A 14,828-nucleotide genomic window follows, 5' to 3' on the forward strand; every position below is an offset into this window, starting at 1 on the left:
GTATTTTATGAATAAAATATCCTGTGTATAAAAAGACTAAGGGGAAAAATCTCAGCCAGGCCCAGGGGCTCCTGCTCATAATCTCACTCCTTTGGGAGGCCAAGGCAGAAGCGTCACTTGAGGTTAGGAGTTCAAGATTCGTCTGGGCAACATAGCAAAACCTCATCTCTGCAAAATATAAACAAAGTAATCAGGAATCGTGGCACACACCTGTGGTCCCAGTACTTGGGAGGCTGAGGCAGGAGGATTGCTTCAGCCCAGGTGTTTGAGGCTGCAGTGAGCTATGATTGCACCACTGCACACCAGCCTGGAGGACAGAGTGAGACTCAGTCTCAAAAATATTTTTTTAAGAACAAATAAAAATATAAGAGCTGGATACTATCTCAGATACCATCCAAAGAACCTGTGAGTTCTGGCACAGCTTCCTAATGGGCTCCTAGGAGTCTCTCGCTGATGGGAAAGGCACAACTGAATGAAGAGGCAGATCCCGTCGCTGTGGAAGTCCAACTGTTAGGAAACTCTGCTTACGTTGAGCGGACCTTCGCATTCACAATGCTTTCAACCATCAGAACCGGTTGGATCCTTTTACAACAAAACAGAAAATCATCTTTCTCTCCTATTTAATAGGCTTTCAAACATTAGAAGATCAATATTCTGTTGCCATTAACATTTCTCTTCTGTACCACGTAAAGTTCTGATTAATCACTCTTCAAGCCAGTTTTGCATATTCCTCTGTCTTCTAGGCAACTTCTGTAGACAGGCTACAATAAGGCAGCCATCTTAAATTATGTGAATACATTGTCCAAAAATGAGCTATACAGTCCAGGTTTCTTCTGATATGTTCAGGGAAAAACAAAACTGTCACTTCTCCCCTTCTCTTTTCCTTCAGTGATGCAGGTGAATACAACAATGGCTGTAGGTATGCACCAAAAATATCATTAGAGTGAAACAGAAGGGGCTTTATTGGCTGGGCATGGTGGCTCATGCCTGCCATCCCTACACTTTGGGAGGCAAAGGCTGGAGAATCACTTGAACTCAGGAGTTGGAGACGAGTCTGAGTAACGTTGTGGGACTCCGTCTCTCCAAAAAAATTTAAAATCAGCCTGGTGTGGTGGCACACACCTGTAGTCCCAGCTAGTTCGGAGGCTGAGTTTGGAGGAAGAGAAGTGCTTTGCAAATATCAGCCTTTCAGCCTAAGGATCTCAACTAGGAACATTACGATACAGATGCCAGGACCCAGCCCCACAGATTCTAATTTCAAAGGACTAAAGTGGGGGCTGATTTAACTTCATCACTGGAGTCCATTCAGATTTGGAACTCTCAGGGTGGGGCAGCGCAACAGAGATCCCAAAGAAAGCAAGATCACTCTCAAATGAAATGAGCAGGAGAGATTTTTTGAGCGAGGTAAGTAAGACCTGGGCCTCACACAGGAGGGCTGTCACCAGGCTTTGTATCCTTGGCTTAGTGGGAACTTCTGAAGCAGCCTCCAAGGCCCCTGTATGCTGGTTGACAAGCCCCCTAACATTGGCTCACAACTGTAATTCCAGCACTTTGTGAGGCCAAGGCAGGAGGATTGCTTGATCGCAGGAGGGCAAGACCAGCCTGGGCAACTTGGCGAAACCCTGTCTCCACCAAAGTAGAAAAAACTAGCTGGGTGTGGTGGCGCCTGCCTGTACTGTCAGCTACTCGGGAGGCTGAAGTGGGAGGATCATTTGAGCCTGGGAGGCGAAGGCTGCAGTGAACCTAGTTAGCGCCACTGCACTCAAGCCTGGGTGACAGAGTGAGACCGCATCTCAATTAAAAGAAGAAACCCTAAAAATTTTAACTGAGGATATAAAAGAACTGAATAGAGACTTACAAAATGTCTAAATGATGTTTCAATATGGTAAAGCTGTACATTCAATCCAAATGAATTTAGGAATTTAATGCAATTGCAATCAAAATCTCAGAGAGCTTTCCCCCCCGCAGCTGTTGACAAAACAATGTAAAAGTTTATCTAGAGAATTGAGTACTTAAGGAACTATCACAAAAGAAGAATGAGAGGGAATGTCCACTGCCAGACACCCAAATGTGTTCTAAAGTGAAAGTGTTACAACAGCATGTTGCTAGCGTCACTCCAGGCAAAAAACCTCAAGTGCTTTAAGGGCTTGGGCAAGTATCTTGCTCTAAGATAGGCCTGACTTTGTGAGCTGCCTAAAGGCATGAAAATTCACAATTTTCAAAGACACTTCTGACCAAAACCAAAACAAGACCAAACACAAATCTGGATCTGGAGGCCTGAAACGGGTTACAGTGTCCCCGTTTATGATCCTTGATACAATAAAGAGAATAGAAAGTTCAGAATAAACCCAAGTTTCTATAGGAATGCATTAAATGCTGTCACGGCATATCCCAGTAGGGAAAGTAGAGATGATGCCACAAGTGGTGCTAGCACAACTAGTTCATTATTTGGAAAATAGAAAGACATATACAAATCAAATTCCAGATGGATTTATTTAAATGGGAAATTAAATGTTCAATGTGAAAATTCATTCTGTAGCAGGATATCCAACGGAAACGATGCTTTTCCGTTTTTTGCCACTGGTGAGAGAGCTGCCAGAACACAGCCTTGATCTCGCAAGTCATATGTGAGTCTCTGAAGACTTTACAAGTCTAATTTACAAGTTTAAATTCCAACCCAAAGTGTAGAGAGTCTTCATTTCCCTGCATCCTCGCTGCTGTGAACTGAACCTGTGCCCCCCTCAAAATTCGCATGTTGAAACCCTGTCTTAGTCCATTTTCGTGCTGCTGATAAGGACATATCCAAGTCTGGAAAGAAAAAGAGGTTTAATTGGACTTACAGTTCCACATGGCTGGGAGGCCTGAGTCATGGCGGGAGGTGACAAGCACTTCTTACGTGGTGGCGGCAGGAGAAAATGAAAGGGAAGCAAAAGTGGAAACCCCTGATAAACCCATCAGATCTCCTGAGACTTATTCACTATCAGGAGAACAGCACAGGAAAGACCGGCCCCCACAATTCAATTACCTCTGCCTGGGTCCCTCTCATGACATGTGGGAATTCTGGGAGATAAGAACTCAAGTTGAGATTTGAATGGGGACACGGACAAACCATATCAAACCGTAATCTCCAATATAATCGTACTTGGATATAGAGCCTTTGGGATGTATTATCTCCTAAGGGTGGTACCCTCATGATAGCTTTAGTGCCCTTTTAACAAAAGAGACAGCTTGCTTTCTCTCTCTTTGCTCTCTGCCATGTGAGGGAGCAGCAGGAAGACAGCCATCTGCAAACCAGCAAGCTGACTTTCAGCAGATGCTGCTTCTCCTGGCACCTTGATCTTGGACTTCCTGGCCTCCAGAACTATGAGAAAGAAATGTTTAAGATTTCCAGTCTGCAAACCAGCAAATGGGCCCTCACCAGACACTGCCTCTCCTGGCACCTTGATCTTGGGCTTCCCAGCCTCCAGAAATGTGAGAAAGAAATGTTTTAAGTTTCCCAGTCAATGAGAATTTGTTAGAACAGAACTGACTAAGACACTCACTAACATGGTATATTACCAATCTCTTAAATTTTGCCAGTCTGATAGGTGAAGTTACTCACCTGTATACAGCCATTTCTTCTTCTGTGAGTCTCCTGTTCATGTTTCATGCGCATTTTAAACATCAAGTTGCTTTGTATTTTTATTGATTTATAGAAGGTCTTTACGTATTCTGGAAAGTAATCCTGTATTTTTCATGCTTACTGCTACTCATCCTAATACCTCTGAGTGGATTGGTTGGACCCTCATCGGACGCAGCAAGGGACAGGAAGGCAACTCAGGCAGCAATCCATGGCAGGCTGACCAAGAGCCAGTCACACAGGCAGATTCACCAAGTCAGCAGAAGAATTAGCTTTCCCTCCTTCTAGGCTTGGGATTCTCTAACAGCAGAGATGGCACTAAACAGGAGACATGGGCAATATTCGGTCTGTTTACCTGTGACTACATCATTGGCAGATAGATACAGCAGACCTGCAGTCCCCAAGAATGTTTTGAATTTTTTTTTTTTTTGAGAGAGGGTCTTGCTCTGTTGCCCAGGCTGGAGTGCAGTGCTATGATCACGGCTGATGCAGCCTTGACCTCCCAGGCCCAAGCAATCCTCCCACCTCAGCCTCCTGGGTAGCTGGGACTGCAGGTGTGCACCACTACACCCAGCTAGGTTTTGTATTTATTTATTTATTTTGTTTTTGAGATGGAGTCTCACTCTGTAGTACCCAGGCTGGAGTGCAGTGGTGTGATCTAGGCTCACTGTCACCTCCACCTCCCAGGTTCAAGTGATTCTCCTGCCTCAGCCTCCCAAGTAGCTGGGACTACAGGCGCATGCCACTATGCCCGGCTAATTTTTTTGTATTTTTTTTTTTTTAGTAGAGACGGGGCTTCGCCATGTTAGCCAGGATGGTTTCGATTTCCTGACCTCGTGATCTGCTCGCCTCGGCCTCCCAAAGTGCGGGGATTACAGGCGTGAGCCACTGCTCCCGGCCCAGTTTTGTATTTTTATAGAGGTGTGGTTTCGCCATGTTGCCCAGGCTGGTCTTGAACTCCTGGGCTCAAACCATCTGCCCACCTGGGCCTCCCAAAGTGCTGAAATGACAGGCATGAGCCACTGCATGCAGCCATCCCAAGAATGTTTGGAGTGTTCAGGGTCAGTGCAGACTCTTGTTAACTCCCTGTGTTCATCCCATTATAAGTACACCCCTGGACATTGCACAAACGCTTCTCAAATTCCTCCCACATCTTACTTGCCTCGTTTGCATGTGGTTTATGGTACTGGCGACACGAGGGTCCTAGAATGAAGGTCATCTGTAACAATAGCTTCACGGTTCCATCTGCTGGAATAGTAACTGCGTTCTAGGCTCAGCCACACTTGTGGTTACGCAAACATCCACACTTTGCAACCTCCTCCACCTTATCTTGTGTGTCTGTCAAGCGTCTCCTCAGAGTTCATTGACTTCATTAATTTGATTTCTACTAACTAAGCTGAGATATTTGCATCTTCTCATAAATAGTTTTACTGTATGGGCCGAATGCAGTGTGTCACGCCTGTAATCCCAGCACTTTGGGTGGCCGAGGGGGACGGATCACCTGAGGTCAGGAGTTCGAGACCAGCCTGGCCAACATGGTAAAATGGTGCCTCTACTAAAAATACAGAAATTAGCTGGGCGTGGTGGCAGGCACCTGTAATCCCAGCTTCTCAGAAGGCTGAGACAAGAGAATTGCTTGAACCTGGGAGGCGGAGGTTGCAGTGAGCTGAGATTGAGCCACTGCATTTCCGCCTGGGGAATGGGACAAGATCCTTGTCTCAAATAAATAAATAAATAAATAAATAAATAAATAAATAAATAAATAAAATATAGGGCCAGGGGAGGTGGCTCGTGCCTGCAATCCCAGCACTTTGGGAAGCCGAGGCGGATGGATCACGAGGTCAGGAGATCAAGACCATCCTGGCTAACATGGTGAAACCCCGCTTCTGCTAAAAATACAAAAAATTAGCCGAGCGTGGTGGCCTGTGCCTGTAGTCCCAGCTACTTGGGAGGCTGAGGCAGGAGAATGGTGTGTACATAGGAGGCGGAGCTTGCAGTGAGCCGAGATTGCACCACTGCACTCCAGCCTGGGTGACAGACCGAGACTCCATCTCAAAAAAAAAAAAAAAAAAAAAAAAAAAAAAAAGAAAGAGAAAAAAAAGATTCAGCATTATTTTCCAGGGTTAATAAATTTTTTCAAATAACTAAAACCGCATTAAACAAAAATGTCATTGGACAACAAATAAGCAATCCAGACCGATATGGTCCCAGTCATTGTGAAGATAAGAAAACTTCATCTTTATTGCATTTTCCCAGGCAGCGCACTGCACTGTCCTCTTTGAAACACACAGCTCCTGTCCTCCTTTCAAACACATGTCCTCTTTAAAGTAACATACAAACCTTTCAATACAAGCTAAAAAATTATGTCTGAATTCTCACAATTCAATAACAAACACTCAACGTCCAATAAAAATTTATTTTTACAAGAATTTCTGGGAAATGCCACCTAGCTATAAATATAATAGATATATTATGTAACTACTCTAGGTAATGACAGTGCTCCCTTCAGCAGCACATGTAATAACAGATAAAAAGATTTAAAAATAAAACATTTAGGATAAAAAGAATCCTCTCTTAAAAATGAAAACAGAATTATGTTTATATGTATATAACAGGTGTAACAGCCATCACACAACTTCATAAGAACAGTGTCATTTAAAAAATACTTGTATTTCTAAACTAGTGAAATAAATGTAGTAATAATGCCACGCCCATCATTTTCAAAATAAACAAACAAAATGTATAGTATATATTGGACATGTTAGTATATACGGAAGGCATGTTAAAAATCACAACTGAATTCTCACAATTCAGTAACAAACACTAAACAGAAAATAAACATTTCTATTTACAAGAATGTAGGGGAACTACCACCTAGCTATACATATAATGGATATATTAGGTCAGTATCATAGATAACAAGAGTGCTCGCTTCGGGAGCACATGTGATAATAGATAAAACGATTTAAAGAGAAAACATTTACGATAAAGAGGATCCTCTCTTAAAAATGAACACTAAGTTATATTTATGTGTATAAAACAACCATCAGAGAACTCTATAGGAACAGCATGTTTTCAAAACTACAAAAACTCCAGACTCTTTTAAATCAACCTAGTAATAATTCTATGGCCAATATTTGAAAAATAAACCAATAAAATGTACAGTATCTATTAAACTATCTCTTAAAATCCTATGGCAGTAATTTCATATTTTACAAAGAATTCTGTGACAATCTGAGCGCCTGCGCTGTGCCTTCAAATGCTCTGGACTGTGGCAACCAAGTCCATAGGAAACAGGAACTCCAGCTTCCAGCCCAGGGGAGGCTGGGATTCAGCAACGTGAAAAGGGAGGTTTTGCCGCAGGAAGGGGTGGAACCAGAAACACCCCTGGTTTCTCACTTTCCCTCCACTGACTCCTAGAAGTACCTCCATGGCTCCTAGGAGGAAAACCTGGTCACGGTATTTTGCCCCTTCTAGAAGAGTCCAGCTTCTTCTAGATGATCTGCACAGGAGGCTCCTCTATCCCTTCCTGGTGTCTGGCATTAGCGTCGCGATCAACTTCCTGCTGAAAATTCCCATCTCCCCTGGGCCCAGTGTTCTGGAAGTGAGAGAGAGGATGTCACACTTCAAGGAGGGAGATCTCTAGACAGGAAGGTTGTTCCCATCCCACGTCAATCCTAACTAGAGTTCAGAGCAATGTATAAATCCGATTTTATCTCTAACCCTTTATTGTAAACCCTGATTCTGAACCATCATTTTTGATTCTGGTACTCACACTTTCGTGAGCTTGACTCCACAAATCACTTAATACACCCAAGGTCAGCCCCAGTGATCTGCTTCATAGCAAGGACTTTGGGTGGGTCCACCCAGGGAGTAGAGCAACCTTGGAGGACGTGGCTTTGGACTTCATCACACTTGGGGCCTTTTATGTTGCTGAAGATCTAAACTTTTAACCATGCTACAAACATGTCTAACACGACAACCTCAGGAACCAGCAGACCAGATTCCTAATCCCAAACCTTAATCTCTCATGTTTAAGTCTAATGCTTGGTCCTAAATGTGGTTAGCTGCACAAGATGTCAACCAAATCTTCACTGAATCCTTTCCCCAAATCAGTAACTCAAGTGTGTCAACCATAAGGGACCTCCCTGGACCTAGGTAGCATTCTCATTTTTGAGAAAGAGTGTCACTCGTGTCACTCTGTCATCCTGGCTGGAGTTCAGTGGCAGAATCACAGCTCACTGCAGCCCCGACCTATGGGGCTCTGGTGTTCCTTCCGCCTCAGGCTCCTGAGTAGTGGGGACTAGAGGTGCCCACCAAGACGCCCGGCTAATTGTTGTATTTTTTGTGGAGATGGGGTGTCACCATGTTGACCAGGCTTGAAGCCGGATCAAGCAGTTGGGTTCCTCGGATTTTTTGATAGATGAGAATATTCTGCCTTTACCCCGGAGGATATACACGTACCTTCTCTCAGGCCAATGACCTCAGGCCTCCATGTCCCCAGAGCTCTAGGAAATGAGGGTGCGTTCTCGGGCCCACACCCAGTGCTCTGGGTCATAAGCCTGGATCTGGAAAAACACACACCACTTGAGAAGCCAGGGACTCCCCAGGAAGACCCCTCCCTGCCCTCCTCCAGCCTCCAATCCACCCCACCCCTCCCCACCCCCACCTCCTCATATGGCCCCACCTACCTCCTCCATCTCCTCGGGGGAAACCCACGTCCTCCAGCGCATGGAACAGAGGAGCTGGTATCGAAGCTTATGGAACAAGGGTCGCTGGGAGTAGTTCTTCCCGTAGAGGAAGGAGAAGATGTCTTGTTTGGGGGCCTGGTTGTCCTCCTCCATGTCACTGGCCAGGTAGCTGGGGAGAGAGATCAGGTTGCTGCTCAGGGGCCCCACCAGGAGGGACCCCTGCCTGAGGGCAGTTTCCCAGAGAGGAGTGCGGGGAGCGTCCTCAGCTCAGCATCAACAGCCACCCTGCAGAGAGCCCTGCCTTCCTCAGGAGGCCCCGCTGGACAGAGACCTGCTAAGGGCGCCTCTCACACCTTCAGGAAGATGATCCAAGTGGTGGCTGGGAGTGGTGGCCCTCGCCTGGAATCCCAGCACGTTGGGAGTCCAGGCAGGAGGATCACTGGAGGCCAGGAGTTAGAGACCAGTCTGGGTAATATGGCAAGACCCCCACTGAATTGGAAAACAACCCAAGTCTTATCCTAAGGGTGTGTCCTGCCATCCTTACACAAGACAGATGACATCACCTCATCCTAGTCCCCATCCCTGTTCCTCCCACACCCCCTTTCCTTGACATGTATGCACATACCTGTCTTCCCCCTCCATCATAAGTGCCCCCAAGGACAGGAACTTAGTGGTGTGTTTCTGTAAATCATCTCTCACCTACCAAAAGGCCACTAGAGGCCTTTGTTTATCTTGGTGCATGAATTCAACAAGCATGGCTGCGAACTCTCTTCTCATCCTTCCTATTCCCTGGCACATATGATGTACTTCATAAGGTTTTGTTGAATAAATGAATACATGAATGAATGAAGGAAAGAAGGAAAGATTTATCTTATAGGCAAATGCCATATGAATTATTCCATAGAGTCAATATAACACGAGTACTTGCAAAATGAAAAGAATTGTGCTGAGTGTTTCAGGAATACTTTGATATTTTGGCTAATTGGGTGGCTCACGTCTATAATACCAGCACTCTGAGAGGCTGAGGCGAGAACCCAGGAGTTCCAGAACAGCCTGGGTGACATAGCAAAACCTCATCTCTACTAAAAATCATAAAATCTGGCTAGATGTGGTGGCGTGCACCTGTAGTCCCAGCTACTCAGGAGGCTGAGGTGGGAGGATCACTAGAGCCTGGGAGACGGAGGCTGCGGTGAGCTACGATCGGGCTACTGGACTCCAGCCTGAGGGACAGAGCAAGTCCCTGGTGAAAACAAAAACAAAAACTTTGATATTTTGACAAGACCCTGCCTTCAACAGGGGTCTAGTCTGATGGGTTTGAGGAAAAGGAGGGCAGATAAACGAATCCAAAACGTCACATCATCCTAGGATGTCACTAAAGTGCTGTGGGGATGCAGAAGCTGGAAGATCAGGGAGGCATCGCAAAGGCTGTGGGGTTGAACTGACTTTAAGGAATGGGCCATTCCCTTCAGATCCACATGTGTGCAGGACATCCAGACAGAAAACACAAAATCCAGATGGAGTGGAGGGCATTTGGGAGGAGTGGCGAAAGCAAAGAATGAAACATGAAGATGGTAGGCAGGTTTGGTGGTAGAAGGATTGCAGAGAGGGTTGAATTCGCCCTATGGACCCGGGCCTCCATTTGGAGACAAATCAGCTAAGGAAGTTGTTCAGGTGGGCAGTGAAGGGGTGGGAGCTGTGCTTTGGAAAGCTATTCAGGCAGCACTAGGAAGCCCCCTGGCTTGGGGCAGGACTCGCAGGAAGCCCCAGCAGGGAGTATTTGATGATGGATCCGTGTTATGCGAGGACGACCTGAATTTCAGCCCCTGTCATGGGAACCTGGAGGAGGAGGATGGAAAATTGCACTTGGTGTTGATATGGGAAGGAGAGAGACGAGAGAACCAGAAATGGCTGCTTGCTTGGGGAGCAGGGTCGTGTCCACGGCTTTCCTTTCCCCTTAGGACGGGTTTATGTTTCCTTTTGTTTGATTCTACTATTTGTCAACTGCATTTGTGTTTGTTTTTAGAAAGAACAGACTAAGAACACCATAGTATAATCTTATCGTTTTTATATACAGAGTAAAGAGGAGAAATAGGGTAAAAAAATAGATGGAAGGTTGGAATCCCACTTCGTCCACTGTCCCAGGGTGTGGGATATTGACAGGTGGGAAGCAGCAAACTACTCACAGAGCCAGGAAGAAATGGATGCGTTGGTATTGCCATGAGAAGAGGCCGGCACGGCTAAAATACGCTATGACCATAGCCAGGAGATACTGATGGAGAGAAGGGAACAGAGAGAGACAAAGGTTGGTCACATCCTGGAAGAGGAAGATGGTGGAGATAAGGGAACAGGGGCTGGGGCGCGGTTGTCTATCACAGAAGGAACCTCAGTGTTGGGTGACTATGCTCATTGGGGGCTTGCGGGTGGAGAGTGTTCAAAGTCAGCTGCAAATCCAGGAAGTCGGAGGAAGGGAGGTCTGTGATGGTCCCATGATGATGAGCTCCAATGGGATCACTGGAGGGAGTGTGTCTAGGGTGGCTAATGTCAGGAGGGTCTTGATGAGCTGGGGTAAAGGACTGTCCCAAAGATCTGAGAGGATAGGGGTCAGGAGTTTCAAGACTGGCCCAGGGCCTGGATTCCAAAGGACCCTGTGCAGAGGCAGCGGCCACCCATTAACTATGCAATAGGCTACCAGAGCCCCGAGGGAGATGCTGACAAATGATGAGAAGACCTAGAATAGCTGGGGGCGGTGACTCACGCCTGGAGTCCCAGCTATTGGAGAGGCTGAGGCGGGAGGATCACTTGAGCCCAGGAGGCTGAGGCTGCAGTGAGCTATGATGGCACCACTGCATTCCAGCCTGGGCAACAGAACGAGACCCTGTTTCTGAAAAAAGAAAAATCAAAACGTGGGCGCCCAAGAGTATGGAATCAGCAGGTGGGAGATGGTAGAGGGAGAGAGGAGAGCAACTGTGGGTTTAGACGCTGCACCCTCCCCCAGGATGTGTGTTAAAACAGGAACACAGTGGAGTGGAGAACAAACTTACCTTGTCTGACACCCTCAGGTCTTTGTCCCAGGCCAGGAATTTTTGAACGACAGGATCCCCTGTGAAAAGAGAGCCTGTGTCAGGATGAGAAGCGGAACAGGGTTGCTGTGGGAGCAACAGAGCAGAGAGGAGAACTGTGTCCATCTGGGGGAAGTCTCAGGATTGTGGCCAAGGCTTAGGTGGATGGGAGAAGAGAGAAGAACTTTCACTGGACAAGGAGGGAGGCTTCCGCTCTGAGATTCCCCTGAGGAGAGGCCGAAGGAGGCCTTTGGTGTCAGAGTCTACAGGATGAAGAGCTGTGAATAAGCCATGATGTCCTCCCATCAGACAGGAAGGGACCACCGCAGAAGTCATAACAGAATTCCCATCATTGCGTCCTGGGATAGTCACAGCTGGGTGTGCCCATGGCCTTGTTATCCCCCTCCACGGATGGAGACACTCAGGTTTAGAAAAGTCATCAAGAGACATAGAGTTTCAGAGGGTACAGCTGAAACCGAGCTTTCTTTTATCTTTTCTTTTCTTTTATTTATTTTATGACAGGGTCTTTCCCTGTCAACCAGGCTGGAGTGCAGTGGTGCAATCATAGCTCATTGCAACTTCAAACTCCTGAGTTCAACAGATCCTCCCGCCTCAGCCTCCCAAAGTGCCAAGATCTCAGGCATGAGCCACTGCACCTGGCTAGAAACCAAGCCTTCTTATTTCAAGTGCAGACCTTTATTAAGACTAGCCCAATCCTCTATCTCCTAAGCATCCTCCTCCCGCATGGAGCGCTCACCCCCGAGGAGGGCATATTCTTCTTACTGGGAAAGTGTGATTATTGAAAGAGTCCACTTTTTTAAAAGAACAGGGTTGGAGGTGCTCTTTGGGGGTATCCTCCTACCAAGCAGCCTGTTGAAGGCCTCGTGGTGCTCAGGGAGCACGGAGGATGCTCGCTTTCGCTTCAGCTTCATCTTGAGCCCACACAGCGTCTCCGCCACCCAGGTGTCCTCGGGCTCAGGGGCGCTCTCCAACTCCAGCTCCTCCTCCAGCTCCTCCTCGGATTCGTCTGACCATTCCATCTTCCTTTTCAGGCCAAGGGATTGAGACTGGGGGCTGGGATCTACCCAAGGGGCTGAGAGAATAAACCAGGCCATGGTGTCATGTTTCTGCCATTGATCACCTTAGACGCCCCGACCCAGGAACCTCAAACTACTCTTCCATCCTCCCCAGCCTTGCAGACTGTCGGCTTCTCCAAGCCATGTTTCCACCTTTCTCCTTTGCTGATCCCCATCTGCCTCTCCCTCACCTCCCTATTCTTCCAGCTCTCTGTCCTCAAAACATTTCCTCATCACAGATAAGAACTTTCAATTGGAGAAAAACGGAAAACGTCCCTTGAGCTCTGTCTCCTCTCTCTCTCTCTCTCTCTTTTTTTTTTTTTTTTTTTTTTTTTTTTTGAGATGGAGTCTCCCTCTTGTTGCCCAGACTGGAGTGCAGTGGCGCAATCTCGGTTCACTGCAACCTCCGCCTCCTGGGTTCAAAAGATTCTCCTGCCTCAGCCTCTTGAGTAGCTGGGACTACAGGCATGCGCCACCATGCCCAGCTCATTTTTGTATTTGTGGTAGAGACAGGGTTTCATCATGTTAACCAGGATGGTCTCGATCTTCTGACCTCCTGATCCATCCGTCTTGGCCTTCCTCTCTCATCTTCTGAGGGCATCTCCTGACCCCCTTCATTGCTCCCCAGACTTTCTTTCCACGTGGCCATGCTTGGCCCCACTCCCTGCACCCTCCTTCCCCGATCCTTGGCTTCCTGAGTCCCTCCTTTCTTTCCCACACACCCTACTCAGGTGCTCCAGGTTCCCAGTAACTGGCCCCCTTCCCTCTCCTCAGTCAATCATCTCCCATCGCTTCTCCCTCCAGTCACCTCACCTGATGGTCCTGGCACTTCATCATCCACCACCACCTCGGGGCACCGCACTGATGTGCTAGGCCGGGGGCTCTCCTCCTCAAACGGGGGGTGCGCTTGACCACTGGCCATAATGTCTCCTAAATGCTTTGTTTCTGTCCACAGAACCTAGTCCCTGTTCTGTCCAAAGCCTTCTTCCGGACTCCGTTAGGACCCAGAAGAGCGCATTTCTCTTCTGGAGGCTCGGGAGAAGTTAGGAGTGAAGAGCAGTTCTGAGAAGTTGCTGTTGTCCACCTGAGATCCCAAGCACCCAGAGGCCGGTCCTTCCAATCAGGAGAGTCGGAATCTCTGATGTCATCGGTCGTTCCAACCTGGCAACCAGTTTGAAGAAAAACACGTGTAACTGCCAGACTGATCTCTTTTCTTGGAGATCTGGGGTGAACGGTATCTCCTGGCAATGTCCCAACCTCTGAGCATTGTCCAAAAGCATCCTCAGGGTCTCCGCATTCCTCTTTTCCCTGTCCCAGCAGAGGCTGTGTCCTCTCCACTCTAAACTTGAGGGATGTTGGGCTCTCCTCCCCACTTCTCCTTCCCATTTCAGAGTCCAGTCTGGTGAGAGAGGGAGGAAGGTGGAAGGAAATTTAGGGTAAGCAGAATGATGAGACCTTCCAAGAGTGAGGTTAACATATACAGGAGATCCCGGGTACATTGACTTGTTGAATAGAGACGTTACGTCGAAGTACTCAATGTGGCAAAGCGTTTTTGCTGAATGTTTGCTGTTAGTCACTATCCTGGATCCTATACTAGGGGAGCACGCATCCTTTGCTCTCAGGCATCTTTGAGTCCGAGAGACATTTTGAGTAATGAAAATCATAGGAGACTGTCCATGGTTTCGTACAGATCTTCAATGGTGTCCACAAGTTCAGGGCATCCATGGATCACCTAAAGCCTTCCCCTCCAGTTCAGCTAAGGAACTCTGGTCTATATATCAACTATAACAACATATCTATTTCACTTGACCCCAAAATTTTCCTACTATTTATGTATTTTATGAATAAAATATCCTGTGTATAAAAAGACTAAGGGGAAAAATCTCAGCCAGGCCCAGGGGCTCCTGCTCATAATCTCACTCCTTTGGGAGGCCAAGGCAGGAGCGTCACTTGAGGTTAGGAGTTCAAGATTCGTCTGGGCAACATAGCAAAACCTCATCTCTACAAAATATAAACAAAGTAATCAGGAATCGTGGCACACACCTGTGGTCCCAGTACATGGGAGGCTGAGGCAGGAGGATTGCTTCAGCCCAGGTGTTTGAGGCTGCAGTGAGCTATGATTGCACCACTGCACACCAGCCTGGAGGACAGAGTGAGACTCAGTCTCAAAAATATTTTTTTAAGAACAAATAAAAATATAAGAGCTGGATACTATCTCAGATACCATCCAAAGAACCTGTGAGTTCTGGCACAGCTTCCTAATGGGCTCCTAGGAGTCTCTCGCTGATGGGAAAGGCACAACTGAATGAAGAGGCAGATCCCGTCGCTGTGGAAGTCCAACTGTTAGGAAACTCTGCTTACGTTGAGCGGACCTTCGCATTCA

At 47.1% G+C, this 14,828-nt stretch overlaps 1 protein-coding gene and 1 long non-coding RNA gene across 2 annotated transcripts; both read right to left on the minus strand.

The window, feature by feature from the left end:
- Window positions 1-2,474: 2,474 nt before the first annotated feature.
- Window positions 2,475-7,230, minus strand: LOC134760461 (uncharacterized). Its single transcript, XR_010137921.1, has 2 exons — window positions 7,046-7,230; window positions 2,475-2,808 (listed from the first exon to the last, which is right to left on the minus strand). It is a non-coding gene; the product is annotated as an uncharacterized LOC134760461 (long non-coding RNA).
- An 853-nt stretch (window positions 7,231-8,083) lies between these two features.
- Window positions 8,084-13,367, minus strand: LOC129051002 (speedy protein E4-like). The gene is made up of 6 exons (XM_054535403.2): window positions 13,259-13,367; window positions 12,232-12,462; window positions 11,352-11,410; window positions 10,494-10,579; window positions 8,311-8,479; window positions 8,084-8,187 (listed from the first exon to the last, which is right to left on the minus strand). The coding sequence occupies exons 1-6, from the start codon at window positions 13,365-13,367 to the stop codon at window positions 8,128-8,130; spliced, it is 714 nt and encodes a 237-aa protein (XP_054391378.2). The 3' UTR covers window positions 8,084-8,127.
- Window positions 13,368-14,828: the final 1,461 nt, after the last annotated feature.

Source organism: Pongo abelii, chromosome 19 (genome assembly GCF_028885655.2).
Source record: "Pongo abelii isolate AG06213 chromosome 19, NHGRI_mPonAbe1-v2.0_pri, whole genome shotgun sequence".
NCBI lineage: Eukaryota > Metazoa > Chordata > Mammalia > Primates > Hominidae > Pongo > Pongo abelii.